At 37.6% G+C, this 18,791-nt stretch overlaps 1 protein-coding gene across 1 annotated transcript in view; it reads right to left on the bottom strand.

Annotated features, from left to right (window-relative positions):
- Window positions 1-18,791, bottom strand: part of CNTN5 (contactin 5) — a 1,447,249-nt gene that overhangs the window by 275,828 nt on the left and 1,152,630 nt on the right. The window contains exons 11-13 of the mRNA XM_053561942.1: window positions 17,634-17,770; window positions 16,456-16,585; window positions 15,064-15,214 (exon numbers count right to left, since the gene is read on the bottom strand). Of these exons, the coding sequence (XP_053417917.1) occupies window positions 15,064-15,214; window positions 16,456-16,585; window positions 17,634-17,770 (418 nt within the window). The remainder of the gene's footprint in view (window positions 1-15,063; window positions 15,215-16,455; window positions 16,586-17,633; window positions 17,771-18,791) is intronic.

Below are 18,791 nucleotides of genomic sequence, written 5' to 3'. Positions count from 1 at the left end.
CACCACAGTTTCTGCTGCCGTGCTTCCCACACAGCCTGCAGAACGGTAAGCCAAATAAAGTTACTCTCTTTATAAACTACCCAGTCGCAGGTACTGCTTTCTAGCAACAAAAAGTGGCACTGGCCAAATAATACTGTCCTCAAAGTGTCCTGGATTCATGACTGCTTTTACAAACTCTGAACAATCTTCCTAAAATACATTCTCTCTCTACTGAAAGATGTAAATGATGGTGCCCAGAGATGAGGCCACAGTGGAGATGTTCAGGCCAGTTTATAGAGGGTGACCTGCCTGGGCAGTGCAAGGATGACGTCTGTGCCCCGGGAGCAGTTAGAGGCCTCTTTTGCATGGGCCCTAAGGGGTGGGCGCATTCCACGATTGCCTGGAAAGTTAGGGTCTTTGGGCGTGAACTTCTCAGGGGGTCAGCTAGCCAGGTCTTAGGAAGAGGACAGGAGAAGGGGGAGGGGGGAAGTTTGCAAGTGGCTGCCTGAGGCCCCACAACATCTACATACTTAAATCCTATTCAAAGAACACATCAAGTGGCAATTCATCCAAGAATTTCGTGTTCCACCTGGATTTTGTTTTCTCCTTCCTGAATTCTCAGGTTTTTGCGCGGTACAACACGCTGAGGGCCGGTTCTGGACTCCGGCTCTGTAACTTGCTGTGGATATGCACATAGGCAATCTAACTAACTTAATCACTTTACCTCCAACAGGGATAATTCTGTTCCTCTATGCTAGCTTATTTTGAGGAGCTCAATGAAGGAATACATATATAAAATACTCTGTGCTCGGCAGTGGCAGCCATTGTTGTTATGACCTTAATGGGGCAGTTGTTCTATCCTATGTTAACAGTTTCCATTCTACTGTTATTCCCCATGAGACACATGTTTCTTTAGGGGCTAAGATTCTCTCTTACTTATCTTGGTACAGATTGGCATAGTGTCTTACATTCGGTATATGCGAAGACATTTTGTTTTCCCTGAAATAAATGGAACTGGATGTAACCATACCTAGATCTCGTGTATGTGGCATGAGGGTGTAGGGTCACAGGGAACGCCACCCCAAGTTTTGAAACCCTGGCGTGCTGATTACTGTAAACTGAAGGCATTCTAGATCAGCAGCTGCTGGCAAAGGCTTTCTCTGTATTTCCAGAGACCAGATTCTTCAGAAAGAAGTCAGTTGTCTTAGATCTCCTCCCGGGGGGGGAGGGATCACATCCTTAGAGAGATTGACTCATTTTAGGGGGAAAAAACTACCAGAGGTCAACACCACACCCAAACTTTGCTACCAGCACCTGTTCTTTGGGCCCATTTGTTCTCTCCCCCAAATCATTTATGGTCCCCTACTTCTCACTGCTCCTATCCGTGTGAAAAAAGTATGAAAGCTTGTATATTCCTTGAACTCCTGAGCTCAAGGGATCCTCCCACCTTTGATTCTTCCAAAAAATAGAAAAAAAAAAAAATAGCCAGGCAGGTGCCTGTAGTCGCAGCTACTTTGGAGGCTGAAGCAGGAGGATCCCTTGAATCCGGGAGTCTGAGGCTGCAGTGAACTATGATGATGCCATAGCACTCTACCCTGGGCCACAGCGTGAGAGCCTCTCAGCAAAATGAAACAAACAGAACACGCGGCAGTTCACTGGGCTGTTGGGCACGTGCTTTTCTCCCCAGGCAGGTTCTGTTTCCATATGCTTTTACTCCTGTTGATCTGCCTGCTGTCAGTTGATTTCACCAACTCAGTTATCCAAACTACAGAGGATAGAAAATGTTTTTCTCCCTCAAGGTAAAACAAATGGAGACACCATTTGGAATTAGAAATTGACAGGAAGAAAATCAGGCTGGTACCCTGCAACTGCTAGATTCTGCTAAGAACATAGTGACCGTCCAAAAATGTATACATATTTTATCATCTGCCTGTCTATCTTTTCATAACTCTGTTATTACAGTCAAGAGAAGTAGGCATGCTAATAATAAAATTTGTTTAGCTTTTGTTTTATGGAAATGACCTGCCGGTTGTTTTCATCGTATTCAAGGTTATCTACCGTTGCATCCATGCTTTAATTTGTAACAATCTAATTCCCATTAAGAATCAAATGGAATTAGATTACGATTTGTGCAAAAACTGAAAAGAAGTGACTACGTAATTCTCAGAAGAAGTTAAAAATCTCTGCCATACAATACTTTTTTCCTTAACATCCGCAGTATCCTCTCTCTTCACTATTTTATATTCCCTGAAAAGTCACTTGGGGAGGTAGCAGGATCAGTCAGTAGCATGTACTCAGATGCTTCAGTTCCCAAGAATTTTAGATGCTGTTTGTATTAAAGGACAAATTAAGCTGAAAGTTGTAGTCTGGGGGGCTTTTAGAAAAGAAAAGCCTTTCAGCAATTAATGACTTGTTCACGTTGCGCCTATGTGGAGAGCACAAGCAGGCAACTTGGGCAGCCATTTATAGTAACTGGGGTAAATGAACCATGGTTAGAAGTAGAATTTATGAACTGTTTGCAAAACTGGTAATTAGCTAGAGATGTAAAGCCACAAACTGGAGGTGCTTATAGTACAACAGAGCCAGAATTATTTTGTTGCCATTTATAGCTTAAATTAACTGGATTCCTCTGTGTTACCTCCTGTGGGGAGTTGAGGCCTGTTTTGTTGTATTTAATAATTAAGGAAAAAAAGTGGAAATAAGAAATCAACCGGTGGTGAGATCAGGGAAGAAAAGGTGTGGAGAACTTTAGAGAGAGAACTCTAGGTTGTCTGTGAACGTGACTTTAGGAAATACGAGGAACAAAAAGTGTGAGGCTTCTGGTGTTCTGGGTTTAAGTGGGTGTCACTGATTTGAAGATTTGTGAGCATTGTTATGTTATATAAACATATTGTTAGAAATGGAATTACTTGAAAATTTGAGGGTTTTTTTTTTGGGGGGGGGGCAGTTTTTGGCTGCGTTTGAACCCGCCACCTCTAGCATATGGGGCCGGTGCCCTACTCCTTTGAGCCACAGGCGCTGCCCAGAATTTGAGGGTTTTTTTCTCATTTTTCTCATAGTGTGTGCCCATTGTTATTTGACAATATGCATTATTTTCAGCTATTCATTCTCTGAGAGAAATCAAGTTTAGAAATGCAGGATCCCTCTCAAAACAATATTGATCTACAACAACACAGAGGCAGAATCCAGAAGTATCCTGAACACAACATTTAAAAGATTACTTTGTTTTCGATATCTGATTCATTGATCAGTGTTTCCATGAGAAGACGAAATCTCTTACAAGTAGGTCCACAATCAGCCCTGCTGTGGTCTAGCTTCCCATAAATTAAGACAAAGAAAGAAAAAGATGAAGGCAGGATGAAACCGTGGCCATTGCATCTCCCAAGTTTGCATTTTGGCTCCACGACTTACATAGGAAGGAAAATTAGATTGAAATTGAGTTCTTTATTTGGAGAATCTTCTGCACATTAGTGAGGGGTGTGCATGTGTGTATGTGTGTGTGACAATTGCCCATGAAGCTTGGTATTCAGAGGAGAAGCTGAATCCTTATCAGAACGGTAGGCACTCACAGCAATCTCCATGTGGAGAAAAACACAGCATCACTGCTCAATCGTTTGATTGCTAGGATTATCACAGAATCATACCCAGACTTGGTTGTTTTTTGTTCATTTGTGTTTTTATGGAGACAGGGCCTTGCTTTGCCCCCTGGGATAGAGTGATAAGGTGGCGCTATTGTAGCTCACAGCTCCCCTCTAACTCCTGGCCTCTAGTGAGCCTCCTGCCTTGGCCTCCCAAAGTGCTAGAATTATGTTGTGGCCCAGACTTCGTTTTAAAGCTCAGTTTTGCAATAGATGACTTTGAGTAAGTTGTGTAATTCCTTTAAGGTTAAATTTCAAAACCTGTATATCCAAGATAACCATGTCTAACTTACAAAGTTATAAGCTGGTACGCGTGAGAGGTAAGTTAGAAGTTGACTGAAGTCATTTACTTAACTTCCTGTCATCTACAGCTTCCTGACAATTGTATCTATGTGAGAATTTCCACGGCTGAGAAAGCCTAAAGAGATATTCCTCTCCTTTGTGTAGGATGTCGATGTTCTTGAGGATGGCGACCATGCTGCAAAGAGGGAGGAGAGATGAGGGGAAGGTGTGGGTCCAGGCTGCTTCGGGAGGAAACACAGGACCTGTCTTGGACAATTGTGAATGTTCTTGTAGTTTGGAGACAGGACAGATGGAAGGTTTTCTCTTTTGGAGTGAGTGGGGAGGACAGAAAGAGGCAGAAGTGTGCAGAGAGACAAAGGGAGGAAGGTTATTGAAGAAGTAATCAAGCTGGTATAGGCTGTGCACTCTACGTGGATACTATGTACGTTATGGTCACAACTTCATTCCTAGTGCCTAATATTAGATGTAACCAGGTGAAAATTTGCAACAGAAGTGACAATTTCATATAGTTAGACTTACTATTTTATTATTATTATTTTTTTAAAATGTTTTAAATTAAATCATAGCTGTGCACATTAATGCAATCATGGGCTACAATGTGCTGGTTTTATATACCATTTGAAATATTTTCATCAAACTGGTTAACATAGCCTTCACCACATTTTCTTAGTTATTGTGTTAAGACATTTATAGTACACACTTAGTAAATTCAAAATGTACCCTTGTAAAATGCACCGTAGGTGTGGTCCCACCAATTACCCTCCCTCCACACATCTTCCCCCCTCCCCTCCTCTCCCTCTCCCCTTTCCCCTTCTTCTTGGGCTATAATTTGCTTTATGAAAGCTATAAATTGGTTTCATAGTAGGGCTGAGTACATAGGATACTTTTTCTTCCATGTTTGAGATACTTTGCTAAGAAGATTATTTTTTTAGATGGCTTAATGAATAAATGAGGAAAAGTTATGGAGAAACTCACATACTGTACAGGAGAATTATGTTTGTAATCTTAAGATAACTCTGATCAGGAGTTTTAGCAGGTTAATGGCACTGTCAAATCTGTTTTTTGGCAAGATTCCTCTGGTTTGGTTTATGTGGGAGAGATGAAAAGCACAATTTAGGATATTTGGGAGGTGTTGAGTACCTAATCTTAGGCATTGGCTAAGAAAAAAAAAGGAGGCCGGAGAAGAGGAGGAGGAGGTAGGAAAAGGAAGTGGGAGGAGGGAGAATTAGGAAGGGGAAGAGGGAGAACCAGGAAGGGGAAGAGGAAAAGGGGAACAGGGAAGGGGGTGGGGGGTGGGGAAGAACCAGAATGAGAAGGGTTAGAATGCTTAACCATTGGAAAAATCTCATTTTCTGCTCATTGAAAGCCTGTTCAATGAGTTTGTTGGTTGAAGGGATGGTAGATTAAGAGAAGGGTGTGTTTCGAATTGTTTTCAAAGCCAAAACGTTTCTCTCTTTATGTGTAAAAAAATATATAGCAAAAGAATAAATGAATGCGTGCTCTCTTTCCCTTTTTATGGGTTCAGATAATATGGAAACTATCTGAAATATTTGAATTGTATTATTAGAAATCTATGACACTTTAACTTTCTTAAGGAAGTTTCCCCTGTAAACATTCAGTGTTTACCTTATCTTTCTTCCATGATTATAAACATAGCATATAATAATTATATCCAGTCTGTAAAATAGAGGAACATAAAAATGGGATTAAAATTACCCATGATCCACCTCTTAGAGATAAAATGCAAAAAAGTAGCTGCAGTTACTTCTTGTATTTTTCATTTTTTTTTTTTTTTAATAGTTGGGGATTCCTTGAGGGTACAAAGAACCAGGTTACCCTGATTACATTTGTTAGGTAAATTCCCTCCCATAATTGTGTCCCGTGCCCATACTTCAAGTATTTTTGATGTAAGTATTTGTGTGCATGCATGAAATTTGTCCCACATTCAGTTATATCTTTATCATTTTTTCATTGTTCTCACTTATCAAAAATATGTTTAAAAAAACCACATTGTTCCATATGTATATTTTTTCTAATTTTTGTTACCACATTTTTTTGCTTTTTCTGTTTGGATGATGACTGTGCTTATTTATATTGTCACCATGATTTGGAATGTTTTTTGTTTTGGGAGCCCTAACATGTATTATTTTTTTTATATACACACATGCGTATATCTGCATATACATATATAGTTATTGCATTTTTGTATTTTATCTGTGATTGACAACCATTGTTTTACATTTCTTTGACATCTTGTCACCATATTTATGACTAAGTTTTAACGGTGCTGTGTAATAATGTATGTTTGTGCTTTAAACTATCTCGTGCTTGTATGTTCACAAGCCTGGTTTGCCAATTGGCAAAGCTCTAGTTTCACTTATTTCCTTCACTATTTCTCTCAGGGCCCCAAAGTCTGCTCTTCAGGTACTGACCTTGAGGACAGTCAGGCACACAGCTCCTAGTCAAATGTTCAGAGTCAACTAAGGCCTAGTGCAGCTCAACTAGAGTGAGATGAGATATTTGTTGATTCTTATCCTTATCCTTATGAGTATGTAGAGGTAAAGTTACTCCTGGAAAATTTGAAACAGTAGTTCCTTAGCTAGAAGCAGTAAATGGAATTATATAATTTCCAAAAACCTTGAAATCCAGTATTGTTCATTTATATCACTATTTATTGACATTATTTATTAACCAGTTCTAATCCTAAGATTCCATTGCTGGAGGCCCAATCTCCAAAAGGGATTGTGTGGATGGGATGGAGTAGAGACAGTAGCATTTTGATGCCTTAAAGAGTGATGGTCTCGGGGGCTGAGGACTGCAAGCCAGCCCAATTTCTGAATTTAGTAGTACGGGGATAAAATAGAAGTTAGTGGAAAATTCACTCTGCTGGCTTCTTATCTTGACTTTGTTTTAGTTTCAGAGGTTTTGGCTTCAGTGAGCTGTTGGTTATTTCTTAACTTAGCTCATTTCTGTAGAAAGAGTTATTCCTCCTGGAAGTCAAGAATTTGTTCATTTATATCGTTAATCTCCACTGCAGCTACGACTCTGCACTTTTTTTCTTTTGTATTTTTCCTAGCATTCTCATGGAAAAGCAAGGAAGCTGAACTAAGCAGAGCCTTGTTTTCATTGAACCCAAGAAATCAGTGTCCCATCTTGATGGATGGAAGCCCATTCCCCCTCATCTCCGTCAGCTCGGTATCCCTGCAGAATGGCAATTTGCCATCCCTGAGCGATAATACATCTTATATTCTAAGTAGTCCACGGGCATTAAATCTTGTGAAGTCAGTTATCGACCTTTTCTTTTTTTTTGATAAATAATGCCATTTTGATCATTTTATTTCCTTTGAAAACATAGATTTTTTATTTACAAAGGAAATCAAATGATATATCCTTGACATGAATGCTCATTTCCCCTCACCAGACGATTTCTTAGAGACTGACGGTAACTAAGATACCAGGGTCTATATTGCTTTATGTTCTTAATATGTAAAATACAATGACACAGAGGAAACAACAACACAGCTTGTTCATTAGCAAACTCAGCATGTAGGTGGAAACAAAGAAAGAAACAAGACCCTAGTTACACCTCCAAATTGCTCTTCTCCCTTAGAAGGAGAAGCTCCCGCCTTCCCCCCAGTCACAGCGCCCTTTAGGGCACTTCCCGAGAATATATTTTTCCATATGTCTGTGAGTCACTGTGTGAGCTTGATCACTGTTGCCTAATAAACACAACATGAATTCCCACTAGGAGTCAGCTAATGGGTACTTGAAGTGCAATTTTCTATGTCTGTTAAATGAATTAGTTGAAAACTTTGCCATTCTAAAGCTCCTTTGGTGAGCAGGAGACTATTGTAAGGGATTTTGGACAAGTCTTTGCTTAGATTATAGACCCATAAAAGGAAAATTATTCTGTAACTCCTCCATAGGATAATTTTTACTTGTTTGGACGCAGGAGTTCTTAAGCACCCAACTAGAAATTCAGTCCATTCTCTCCATAACCAGGGCCTTCCTCTGCCTTGAAATGAAAACTGGTCCTTACGCTACTTTGAAATTTCAATATCTGAATGATTTTCAGACGTATATGGCATATTCTATACACCCATCTTCTTTGGGGTTCAGTAATAGTCTCCATATGTGCTTGTGGAAAGGAAGCAAAATGTACCTTGACCTCAAACTATGCATTTTCATTTTAGCCAATATTGTCTCTGTTCACAAAAAGCATAGGAAATTGAACACATAATAATGAAGACTTAATATTTGTGCACTGCTGGAGTGCTTCTGGATGATTATAGTTTAACAAAAGTTAATGGCCAAGTAATGGAAATAATGAGCTAAAGTGAGAATCCAATATGAATTTGATGAGCAGAACATTCTGAATGGGAGCGTACTAGAGGAGAAAATCCCCATGGACCATTTTACATTGTAGTATTCCTGGAGTTTATTAGTTTTACTATGAAAATGGACGTGATGGATAAAAGAACCTAAATGATTGTGTGCTGGTAATCTTCAAGAGAGATTGGGCACAATCTGGAGATCCCATAAAGAGAAAGAAAAATAAAAGACTTCATCTGTATTTCCATTAATTCCATATATACATTCGTCTATTTTCTCATGCCCTAAAAGGCTTATCATGTGAACAAATAGCTATTTTGTCTGCTAAGACAGAAACCTACCCTAAAAATATTCAACTAGGAGTAGGTGAGGGGGAGAGAACAGCAACACGGAGCAGTAAGAAGACGACGAGCGTGCAGGTCTGGGGCAGGTGGAACCAAGTGTGGTGATCTGAAGACACAGACACTTAATGATACGAAGACTTAAAAGACTCCTTTAGTTCAATGAGAATGGCCCACATCACAAAATCTCAAAACTGCAGATGCTGGCGTGGATGTGGAGAGAAGGGAACACTTTTACACTGCTGGTGGGACTGCAAACTAGTACAACCTTTCTGGAAGGAAGTATGGAGAAACCTCAAAGCACTCAAGCTAGACCTCCCATTTGATCCTGCAATCCCATTACTGGGCATCTACCCAGAAGGAAAAAAATCCTTTTATCATAAGGACACTTGTACTAGACTGTTTATTGCAGCTCAATTTACAATCGCCAAAATGTGGAAACAGCCTAAATGCCCACCAACCCAGGAATGGATTAAGAAGCTGTGGTATATGTATACCATGGAATACTATTCAGCCATTAAAAAAAATGGAGACTTTACATCCTTCGTATTAACCCGGATGGATGTGGAAGACATTATTCTTAGTAAAGCATCACAAGAATGGAGAAGCATGAATCCTATGTAGTCAATTTTTATATGAGGACAATTAATGACAATTATGGTTATGGGGGTAAAGCAGAAAGGGGGATGGAGGGAGCGGGGTGGGGCCTTGGTGTGTGGCACACTTTATGGGGGCAAGACATGATTGCAAGAGGGACTTTACCTAACAATTGCAATCAGTGTAACCTGGCTTATTGTACCCTCAATGAATCCCCAACAATAAAAAATAATAATAAATTAAAAAAAAAAACTCCTTTAGTTCCAGAAAATAACTAAAATATCCCTTACCTTATAGAATTGAGAAAGAAAGGGAAATGGTAAGAATTTTTTGACCACTGATAACAGAAAGTGTTGCCAGTATTCAAAGATTCAAAGGTTCCAGTGGTTCAGCCCAGGTACTGCCACCACCAGCGTCATTAACACAAGTATCGTGACTGTCGCTGAACAACTAGTAGATTGATTTTATGTACACAATTTCATTCAATTCTCACAACCCAATGAGCTTACTGTTTTAATTTAAATTCTAGTTTTATGAGTAATAAATTAGGTAGTTTTTTAAAAACTTCATAATCTGCAGGACAAACTCCTTTCATTCATTGAGTTATAATGCTACCCACAATGATAAAGTTCTTTGAAAATTGTAATTGTTACAGCCTTGTAAGCAGTTATCATCATCACTGGTAATAACGTGAGTCATTATTTGAGGAACTGTTTATATTTGTCATTCTGTGATATACAAAACAACTATAAGTCATAGCTCTGGTAGAATTCGTTTTCTTATTTATTTTAGGTGTATCAGTTAGGGCTGAAATATTTGTTATTAAATATAAAAGGGGTCTTCATAAAGTTCAAGTAAAGTGGATATTATGAAAAAGTGACACACGAATTTCAACATTATTTTGCACTAAAATAAACTCATAGTGATCATCATCATAGCATGTCTAAATAGGATCTAGGTTGAAGAACTGGGAAGAATACAATAACTTTGAAAAGAGCCCCTATCAGACCAACATAAATTCTGCTAAAATTGAAGCAAAACGAACACCCTGTTTATGGTGAAGCTTGGCTTAAAAAGAGTGAAATCACTGATGCTTTACAAATGTTTATGGCATATCTAAAGAAATCCACAGTTTGCAAATGGACAGCTCATTGTAAGAAGGGATGAGGTGATGCTGAAGACAAAGCCTGGTGGCGTCAAGGTCCCCAAGCACTGTGAAGAACTGAGAGAAGATAGGGGACGTCGTGGCTTTACCGGTTCAGTGGTGCAGACAAAGCACAGCTTTGAGACTGCCGAGAGGTGGGAGTGGTCCAGGCAAAGCAAAGGGGCCCACCCAGGGCCGAGGTCACAACAGTTTGGTTGCTGACTTTGGGAATAGCCAAAGAACAATAACGTGTCTCATTATGAGAGTGTTTTAAGGAAGTTAGCAAAGCCTCACCATGAAAATACTTGGGAAAGCTTTACAAGAGAGTCCTTGTCCACCTCAGAGACCCTCCTGCTCCTTCCAGTCATCAAACGAGGGCAATGTTGTGAGAGTTTTGATGAGAAATCATTAAGGATTCACCTTATTGTCCCGATTCAGCTCACTTCCTACTCTTTTAAGAGTCTTTAAAGGTCACCTATGTTTTTTCAGTTAATAATGTTAAAAAGACTGACCGTACTCACATGGTTAAATTTCACAGACTTTCAGTTCTTTAGGGATGGATTAAATGACTGGTATTCTTACCCAGTATCTTGGACTCGATTGAGTTTATATTGAGAAATAAAGTTGATATTTTTCAATTTTTATCTTTTAATTCAGTTTTCCATGAATTTTTTGAAGTCCTGTTATGTAAGCAGAACTGATTTGTTAATTAAACTTCTTCTAAAATTGATATCATGTTCTAGTTATTAACTCTCCAATTTTAAACTTCAGGATAACTTCTATATTTCCTTAACAACATGTAAATATAGGGAAGGAGGGTAGAAGAGACTGTGAGAGAGCGCTGTGTTTTGAAGACCACGTTTCCACCAAAACAAACAAAACAAAACCTGAAAAATTCAGTCAAAATATGAGAGAAAAGGGTCATCCAGGTAGTTGGCACTCTTAGTAAATCATTGACACGAAATTTCAGTTGTTACATCATTGTGCCCACAGGTTAGACTCAATTTCAGTGAGTTCTGACCGACATTCGCTTTTGTCTGTTTTCAAATGATTAGGTGGCATTTTTTCTACAATTAAGATTCTTCATTATATTTTTATGTCTTTGCTCTGGACACAACTTTATGCTACGAAAGTGATTGATGTATTTCTCACATTTAAGTATTTCTTCCATAATATACCATATTATTTTAACTCCTTTTCTCTAGTATATTTTTATTTATTTTCCATTCTAGGAAATTGCCATGTACTATTCAATCTTTCTCTGGAATAAATCTAAAATAAAAGGAAAGCTGTTAAGGAAGAATGAAGCTAATTTATTCAACATTTTGCCCCAGGTGTTGTAGGCTGGGCGAATGGGGAACATATTTGATGTATATCATATGAATGGTGTGAATACTTATATTCTGACAAAAATAAACCACGATTTGAATATGCACTCCCAATGAAAAAGATAGAGAGCAAAACTTTTCAAAGTATTTAGTGCTTTCTAACATCTCTCTTTCCATTTAAATATTTACAATTCCTATCAAATGATTGATGTGCTTTATATCAGAGAACCAACATAAGATTTCCATAAGAAAATAAGTTGCCATCATACCTGAGATCTTGTTTTAAAGAATGTATGATAAATACACTTGAAATTTTAAGTTTCAAGCTTCTCATGTTTTTATCTTTTTTTTTTTTTTGTAGAGACAGAGTCTCACTTTATGGCCCTCGGTAGAGAGCCGTGGTGTCACACAGCTCACAGCAACCTCCAACTCCTGGGCTGAAGCGATTCTTTTGCCTCAGCCTCCCGAGTAGCTGGGACTACAGGCGCCCGCCACAACGCCCAGCTATTTTTTGGTTTGCAGTTCAGCCGGGTCCGGGTTTTGAACCCGCCACCCTCAGCATATGGGGCCGGCGCCTTACCGACTGAGCCACAGGCACCGCCCAACTTCTCATGTTTTTAGAATGTGCAGTTTTCCAACAATCTGTATCTTCTTATGTTATTGTCTGTGATTTAAATCCTAGCCTCTTATTTTAATAATTGGATGTATTGTCGTGGGGTGTGCATGGCCAACTAGATTGTATTCTTCATAAAACCTGTGACTGCCTGAATGGTAACAAATTGTTCATCAGTAAAAATTGTTTTTTGTAAGTGTACTTGTCAATTTTAAGAGTAAAAATGTTCTATAGGTTTGAGTTCCATTCTGAAATGAAGTAGGTAGTGCCCAAGTTACAAACATCTAAGTGACATGGACTCACACCTGTGAATGGAGACTATTACAGGTGAAGACAGACCGTTACCTGTTCCAACTTATGTACAAATTCAACTTAAGAACAAACGTACAGAACCCATCTCTTTCATAATACAGTGACTACCTGTACCCAAACACATAATCAAGGTGGGCAGAATGTTAAGTAAATGTACCCAAGTTTTGCTTTTATCTGAATAAATAAAAAGACAGTTATTTCACATTTTAGCCTCCTTCTTGAACGACATTTTGACCAGAAACATCAATAACTGGAAAAAAATAGATCAGTGTTGGAGGTCACTTGTATTTTACTCACTAACCCAAAGGCTTAGCAATGACGAGAAAGCAAAAAAGTTAGAAAATTAACAAACTGTGCTTTTAAATTTCCAGAAATTAATTCATAATAGAAAACTCGTAATCTTTTTACTTCTCTAATACCTTTGCCCTGGTAAGAGAAGCCAACTGTGTTTTCAAACTCACAAGTGATATTTGTGAAGAGTTGATGAAGAATATGATTATTGTGAATAAATAGGACCAGGCTCATATGCCACTCCAAAACACAAAATAAAGTAATGCACTTCAGATAGAAAGCTTGCAATAATAAGGAAAATATGAGTATATTGTCAGTATAATATTTTTCAATACATTAAGAGAAAATTATAACCTAGCAATATAAGTTATTTATTCCTATTACATAACAAAAGGAATGATCTTCTGCTTTAGTAAGCTTTGTTTATATTTTTATGAGGAACTATCCAAAAATACTTAATCATTATTTGGTCGATTTAACCATATGCAATACTGGACTTGCAATTTGTGATTTAGCCCAAGGCTGGTGCTTTGGCACACTTAGGACCCCAAACTGAAGCAGCTAGAAAGGTCACTTTGATTTTCTCTAATTCTCCTATCTCCCACTCCACTCTCCCCACTAAAACAAGTCATAGAAACTGGGAATTCCTCCCCTCCAGGGTGGGTTATAGAAACTAGAACTCTTTTTTCCCAAAGCAAGCCACAACACCTAGATGGGTTGACTTTCTCCCCTTGCCCTTGAAATCTCTTAATGTGACAGGTGTCCTCCCCCACACCTGGAGAAAAGGAATAGAAAAGCCACTTAGAAAAGCCAAGCAGGATCTGAACGGGGAATCTTGCTGGGTTTTCTCCCCTCAGTCTATGACCAAAATCATCCCCTTCTTGTACAATCACATTTCTACCCAATTGTCTATTCTTCATTGAACCTAAGCATAAAAATAGACAATTTTCCCCTAGGCCTTTGGTTCTAGGCTTCATTTCTGAAGCCTTCTGTGTCACACGAGACATTCAATGAACTTGCTCTGCTTTTCTCTTGTTACGGCAACCCATCTTTTGTTATAAGACTGTCAGCCAAGGCCCTTGTGACAGGTGAGGAAATGTAGCTCCCTCTTCCAGCCCTAAAACATCACCCAAGCAGTGGGCCAACCCCAGGCCGGAACTGAAGACAATCATTTCACATTATTAGATCCACACAGACCATTTAGATCAGTGACTCTCAGATTTGATGGGAAACAAAATATTCTAAGAAAAACTTGAGCCTTTTTCTAAATATTTAAAAATTACTTAAGGAATTATTCAAATGGATCTCTAATGCTAATTTAAATTAGTTTAACTACATAATTAGTTACTTCTGGATAAGCATAAAACAAGTTATATATTCATCCCTGTAGATCAATTAGACACAAAATTCAAAACAATACTATGGAATGTTATTTTGACATGGAAGATAATATACTGTCCAGTCTGAATCACCACTTGTTATGCTAATATGGTAATGATGGTAAGGCTTGGGACACTTGAACTTGGCATATGAAGTTTGCCACATGGTGATTTGATTCTCTCATCATTTTTCTCCATTTGCACTCCTGTGATATCCTTTGGCTTTTACTGGACAAGACAGATGTTCACATGTTAAATTTTCCTCTGCACATTTCTCATTTGCTTATGGCAACTGAGGTAACCCTTTGCTATTTCACATTAATGTAGTTGAGGGGGAAAAGGGCAAATATTAGTACAAATAGCACATGGAAGTATTTTGTTGTAAGGTGATTATACAAAGGATTCAGAATAAGTTTCCATTATTTTTAAGTATTAACACAGAAGGAAAACACAACCCTTATAAATTATCATAGATAGCAGGTGGACTCCCAAGACACTGAATCAAAATGAATAACAAAAATAACCAACTTTAGAACAAAAATAACTAGCGTAATGAAAGTGTGCTTTTTTTTTCATAACCAAATGAAATGTCCAGCTGGTGCTAAAACCCCATGGAGGCAGAGAGGACTGGCCATACTGAAGTAGAGCTTTGGGTTTTTTCAAAATCATTATATAGACAAAGCCGCATTTTAATCAGTTTCTGAAACACATCTCACAGTTACGACAGACCACTTACTACTTTGTGCATGTCATCAGTACCTTCTAAAAAGTCTGCCAGAGTTTAAAATATCAAACCGACATCTAACCTTTTGTTCTCTCTCACCGCTTTGTCTCCTTTCTTCCAAGAGATGGTTGGTTTTGGAGAGCCTTGCGGTTTGCACTCTAGGACAACTTCTCGGTCTTTGGTAACAATTATTGTTTTCTTCAGTTGATTCGATGCAAAAGTAGGAGCTGAAGCTATTAAAAAGAAAATGTTAGTTCTACCCGAATTAATGACAATAATCACTAACGAATGATTCATGAAGATTTTTTAACTTTTTCTTCTGGGATGCATAGTTCATAAAATTATAAGATATTTATCCCTAAAAAGACAATAATTCAAAATTTAATTTATTATTAATTGATAAATAACACATTGGCCCTTTCCAGTAGCAGGTGATGGTTTTATACAATGTCAGACCCACAGATAAAGACTATTTTGAACATTGCATGCTTAATTATGATTAACAACTTTAATTGTGAAAGACTAATGAGCAACCTGGGCCAAAGGTCACGAGGACCACGAAGGAAGTCTATTTGGGTTTCCTCTGGAAATACGGATGTTACCTGTGAAGAAGGGATCCTGGGTCTTTCATTTCCTATCTAGCAATTACAATTTAATACATACAGAGGGTGCCAAAAAGTGGATACACATTTTAAGAAAGGAAAAAAATGTACTAAATTTGTAATACTCAAGTCATCTTTGGCTTCTGCAGTTACAAGAGGTGCTCAACATGACGTGTATTCATCTTTTGTTGAAGTTCTAGTACCTAGGTTACATTCTTTTATTTTTTATTCAACTTTGGTCTATTTAGTGTTTCTTTTTACATCAAAGTATTAAGAGAGGTACAAATATTTTTGCCTATGTGGATCACTTTAATAGTGCTAGAGTCATTTTTATAAGTGTGCCCATTACCTTTGCTGGCCTGGCCTCAGGAAGGCTTTCCCTTTTTTGTAAATGATAATATTTGGTGCCCCATGATGGGAGGGTAATTTACTCTGTAGTTCTGTTTTGCAGGAGCCGCACACCTACTGTTATGTAGGTACTTGGGAAAACAGTAAGCTTTGCTACAGAGCAGGGATGGATTTCTGGGAATCTATGTTCTGATCTCCTGCCCTCAAAGCATTCTTCTTTGAAAATTAACATACATTTCTTTATGTGATTTTTTAATCCCATAACAAAGACATATTGTGTAAGCCTTTTATGATTAAAACTGAAGTTAGGAAAACCATACAAACAAAAAGTTATGGGGCAAACTATATACAATGTAAACCTGTCTGCTAAAGTTTTAAGAAAATATATCAGTATACTGGACACAGTATTTCTTTTCAAGCCATAAAATTGATTTTTACAACTGCATCATAAAACTTTAGTATAGTAAGAATTAGAGCATGGAAAGAAGCAAGGCTTTCTATTTATTTATTTAGAAATTGCATACCTAGAATCTTCAGCTCAGCACTAGCATAAATGGCTCCATATTTATTTTCAGCCAAACACTGATACATTCCAGCATCTGATTGATTTACACTGTGGATCATCAATACGCCATTAACCATCTCAACCCTACTCTGTAATGGAATAAAAAAAATTAGATCTAGAATGTAAACAAATCATTTGGAGTTTATGGGTACTGTCTCCTAGACTCACACAGGAAATGTCTGCAATTAACCCAAATTAAACATTATTTGGTAATTTAGCAATGTAAATTTACTGTATGATTATTTTATTATAAAATGTCCCTTGTAAATTAAATGATTTCTTTGTCAAAGAAACTACATCTATAGTTCCTGTAGTTATTCTTACAAGTTTTGCTTTCAGTTTTGTTTTTAAAATAAGCTGCCCCTTTTTTGGTGTACTAGCTGAATTTGTGAAACAATCAGCAGATGATGGATGCTTTTACTCGAATTCCTTTTACAAAGAGAAGCAGAGATTCCACAAGGTAGAGAGGACTGAGGTTATAGACACGTGGGGTCAAAGTTAAAAACAGCCCTGGGTTGTAAAAACAATTCCTTTACTATGTTGAGCAAATAAGAGTTTGCCTTTTCTCTCACACCCCAATAAACTAATACAAATAGAAAGCTGATTTCAATTGGATTCTAGACAAAATTATTGGCTAGAAAATATACTTCATTATCAGAAGAAACTTAATATAGAGGATAGAAAATTGAACATGTGCAAATCAAGGTAAACTAAAGCCAAGAGCACATTTCAAAGACACATTTTAAATTTAAAATGTTATTAAACAACCAACAGTCTTATCTACTTAATGCAAGCAAGTCCTTTTTTCTAGCCTAGTAATCAGTGCTTTATGTATCAAAAGAGATACCAAGTCATTATAGATGACACCTAAAAGTTGGCTAGAAATGGCAGGAGTCTATGGTGGCCCCCGATTGTGTCCTAAGAATTTATAGAATTGAGAAAAATCTTAAAGAAACAATATATTACTCCAAAAAAGGGGTTCTAAAAATGAAAATAAAATGTTGCTTATATACTTATTGTATTTATCACTCAAAACATGTTAAAACACATAAGTAGGAAATGACTTTCACCAAGAGCCTAGCCTGTTCGGTGTGAATTCTTGTTGCACTGGAACAGGTGAATCGCGCCCAGCAGTACCTGAGGCGAGTAGGCGACTCCATTCTTCAGCCAACGATACGTGGGTCTGGGTTTTCCAGTAGCTTTGCATTCCCATCGGAGAGGGCTCCCACTGTCTAACTGAGTATCATTCAGTTTTTCTAGCCAGTGTGGATAAGCTGTGAATATTAATCATTAAAGAACGGTGATTTAATTTCTCAAACACTTTACCAAATTCAAAATTCACATAGAAAAATCTATCACATTTCGTTTAATAAATTCATGTAACCATAGGTAATTTGGAAGAAGTTTGGCATTGCTTTGCATGCGGCTTTCTAATACAGATACAAAAAACAAAATAGCAGAGAAGATACTTTGAATAATTTAAAATACTTTTACAAACGAAATGAAGTGTATCTTTTTTATTTCTAACTTTAAATTAAGTAGTTTGGTTCTCCAGAACTCATCAAAACCTGTTTAGTAGGAAGTGAGTTACTTAGTGAAGTCATTGACTTTTTACAGTGGTAGGGGCAGTCGAATGCCATTGTCAAAGAAAAGGATAGCATGAAAAGGTATGTTGAAAGAAATTGCACATAAATATCAGAATGGTGGGTGCGAAGGGACAACCGGGTGTCTAAAATCAAAACCAATTGGGAGAACAAAAGTGCAAGAGAGAAATCTCAATTATTTAATGAGTCTAGACATTACTGTGGGGTGGGGAATTTCACCATTAATGATTTCAAGATTGTTATTTTTTAATAGCGAAAGGAGGCAAGAAAGCCTCATCTTTCTCTGCCAAACCATTTTTAATTAAAGGATGTTTTCTGTAAAATTTGGATTCAGTCAAAAGGCTGAACTCAAGAATCTTAAGGCCACATGTGGCTCCATTGCTGGAGTACTCTTCTTTAAAATAAACATATCCTGTTTTATGGATCAGAAAACTTTTGGTTAAGAGGTTAAGAAAATGTACAAGTGCACAAAATTAGTTACTGGTCTCTAAGTGGGATTTTGTTTCTATTAGCTAATCAATTTTCTAGTCAATATAGTCTGGTCTTCATGAAAACCTACCTTGTCACAATGCAGTCAGAGTTTACAGACCTTGAAATATATTCTGTGGTTTAATTTCTAAGCCTAGAAATTATCATTAAAAATTATCATTTTGAGTTTCAAATAATAATCATGACATTTGTACCTGGCTTC

Source organism: Nycticebus coucang, chromosome 14 (genome assembly GCF_027406575.1).
Source record: "Nycticebus coucang isolate mNycCou1 chromosome 14, mNycCou1.pri, whole genome shotgun sequence".
Classification (NCBI taxonomy): Eukaryota; Metazoa; Chordata; class Mammalia; order Primates; family Lorisidae; genus Nycticebus; species Nycticebus coucang.
The sequence above is the reverse complement of the archived record's forward strand: the minus strand, read 5'-3'. Positions and strand labels throughout refer to the sequence as shown.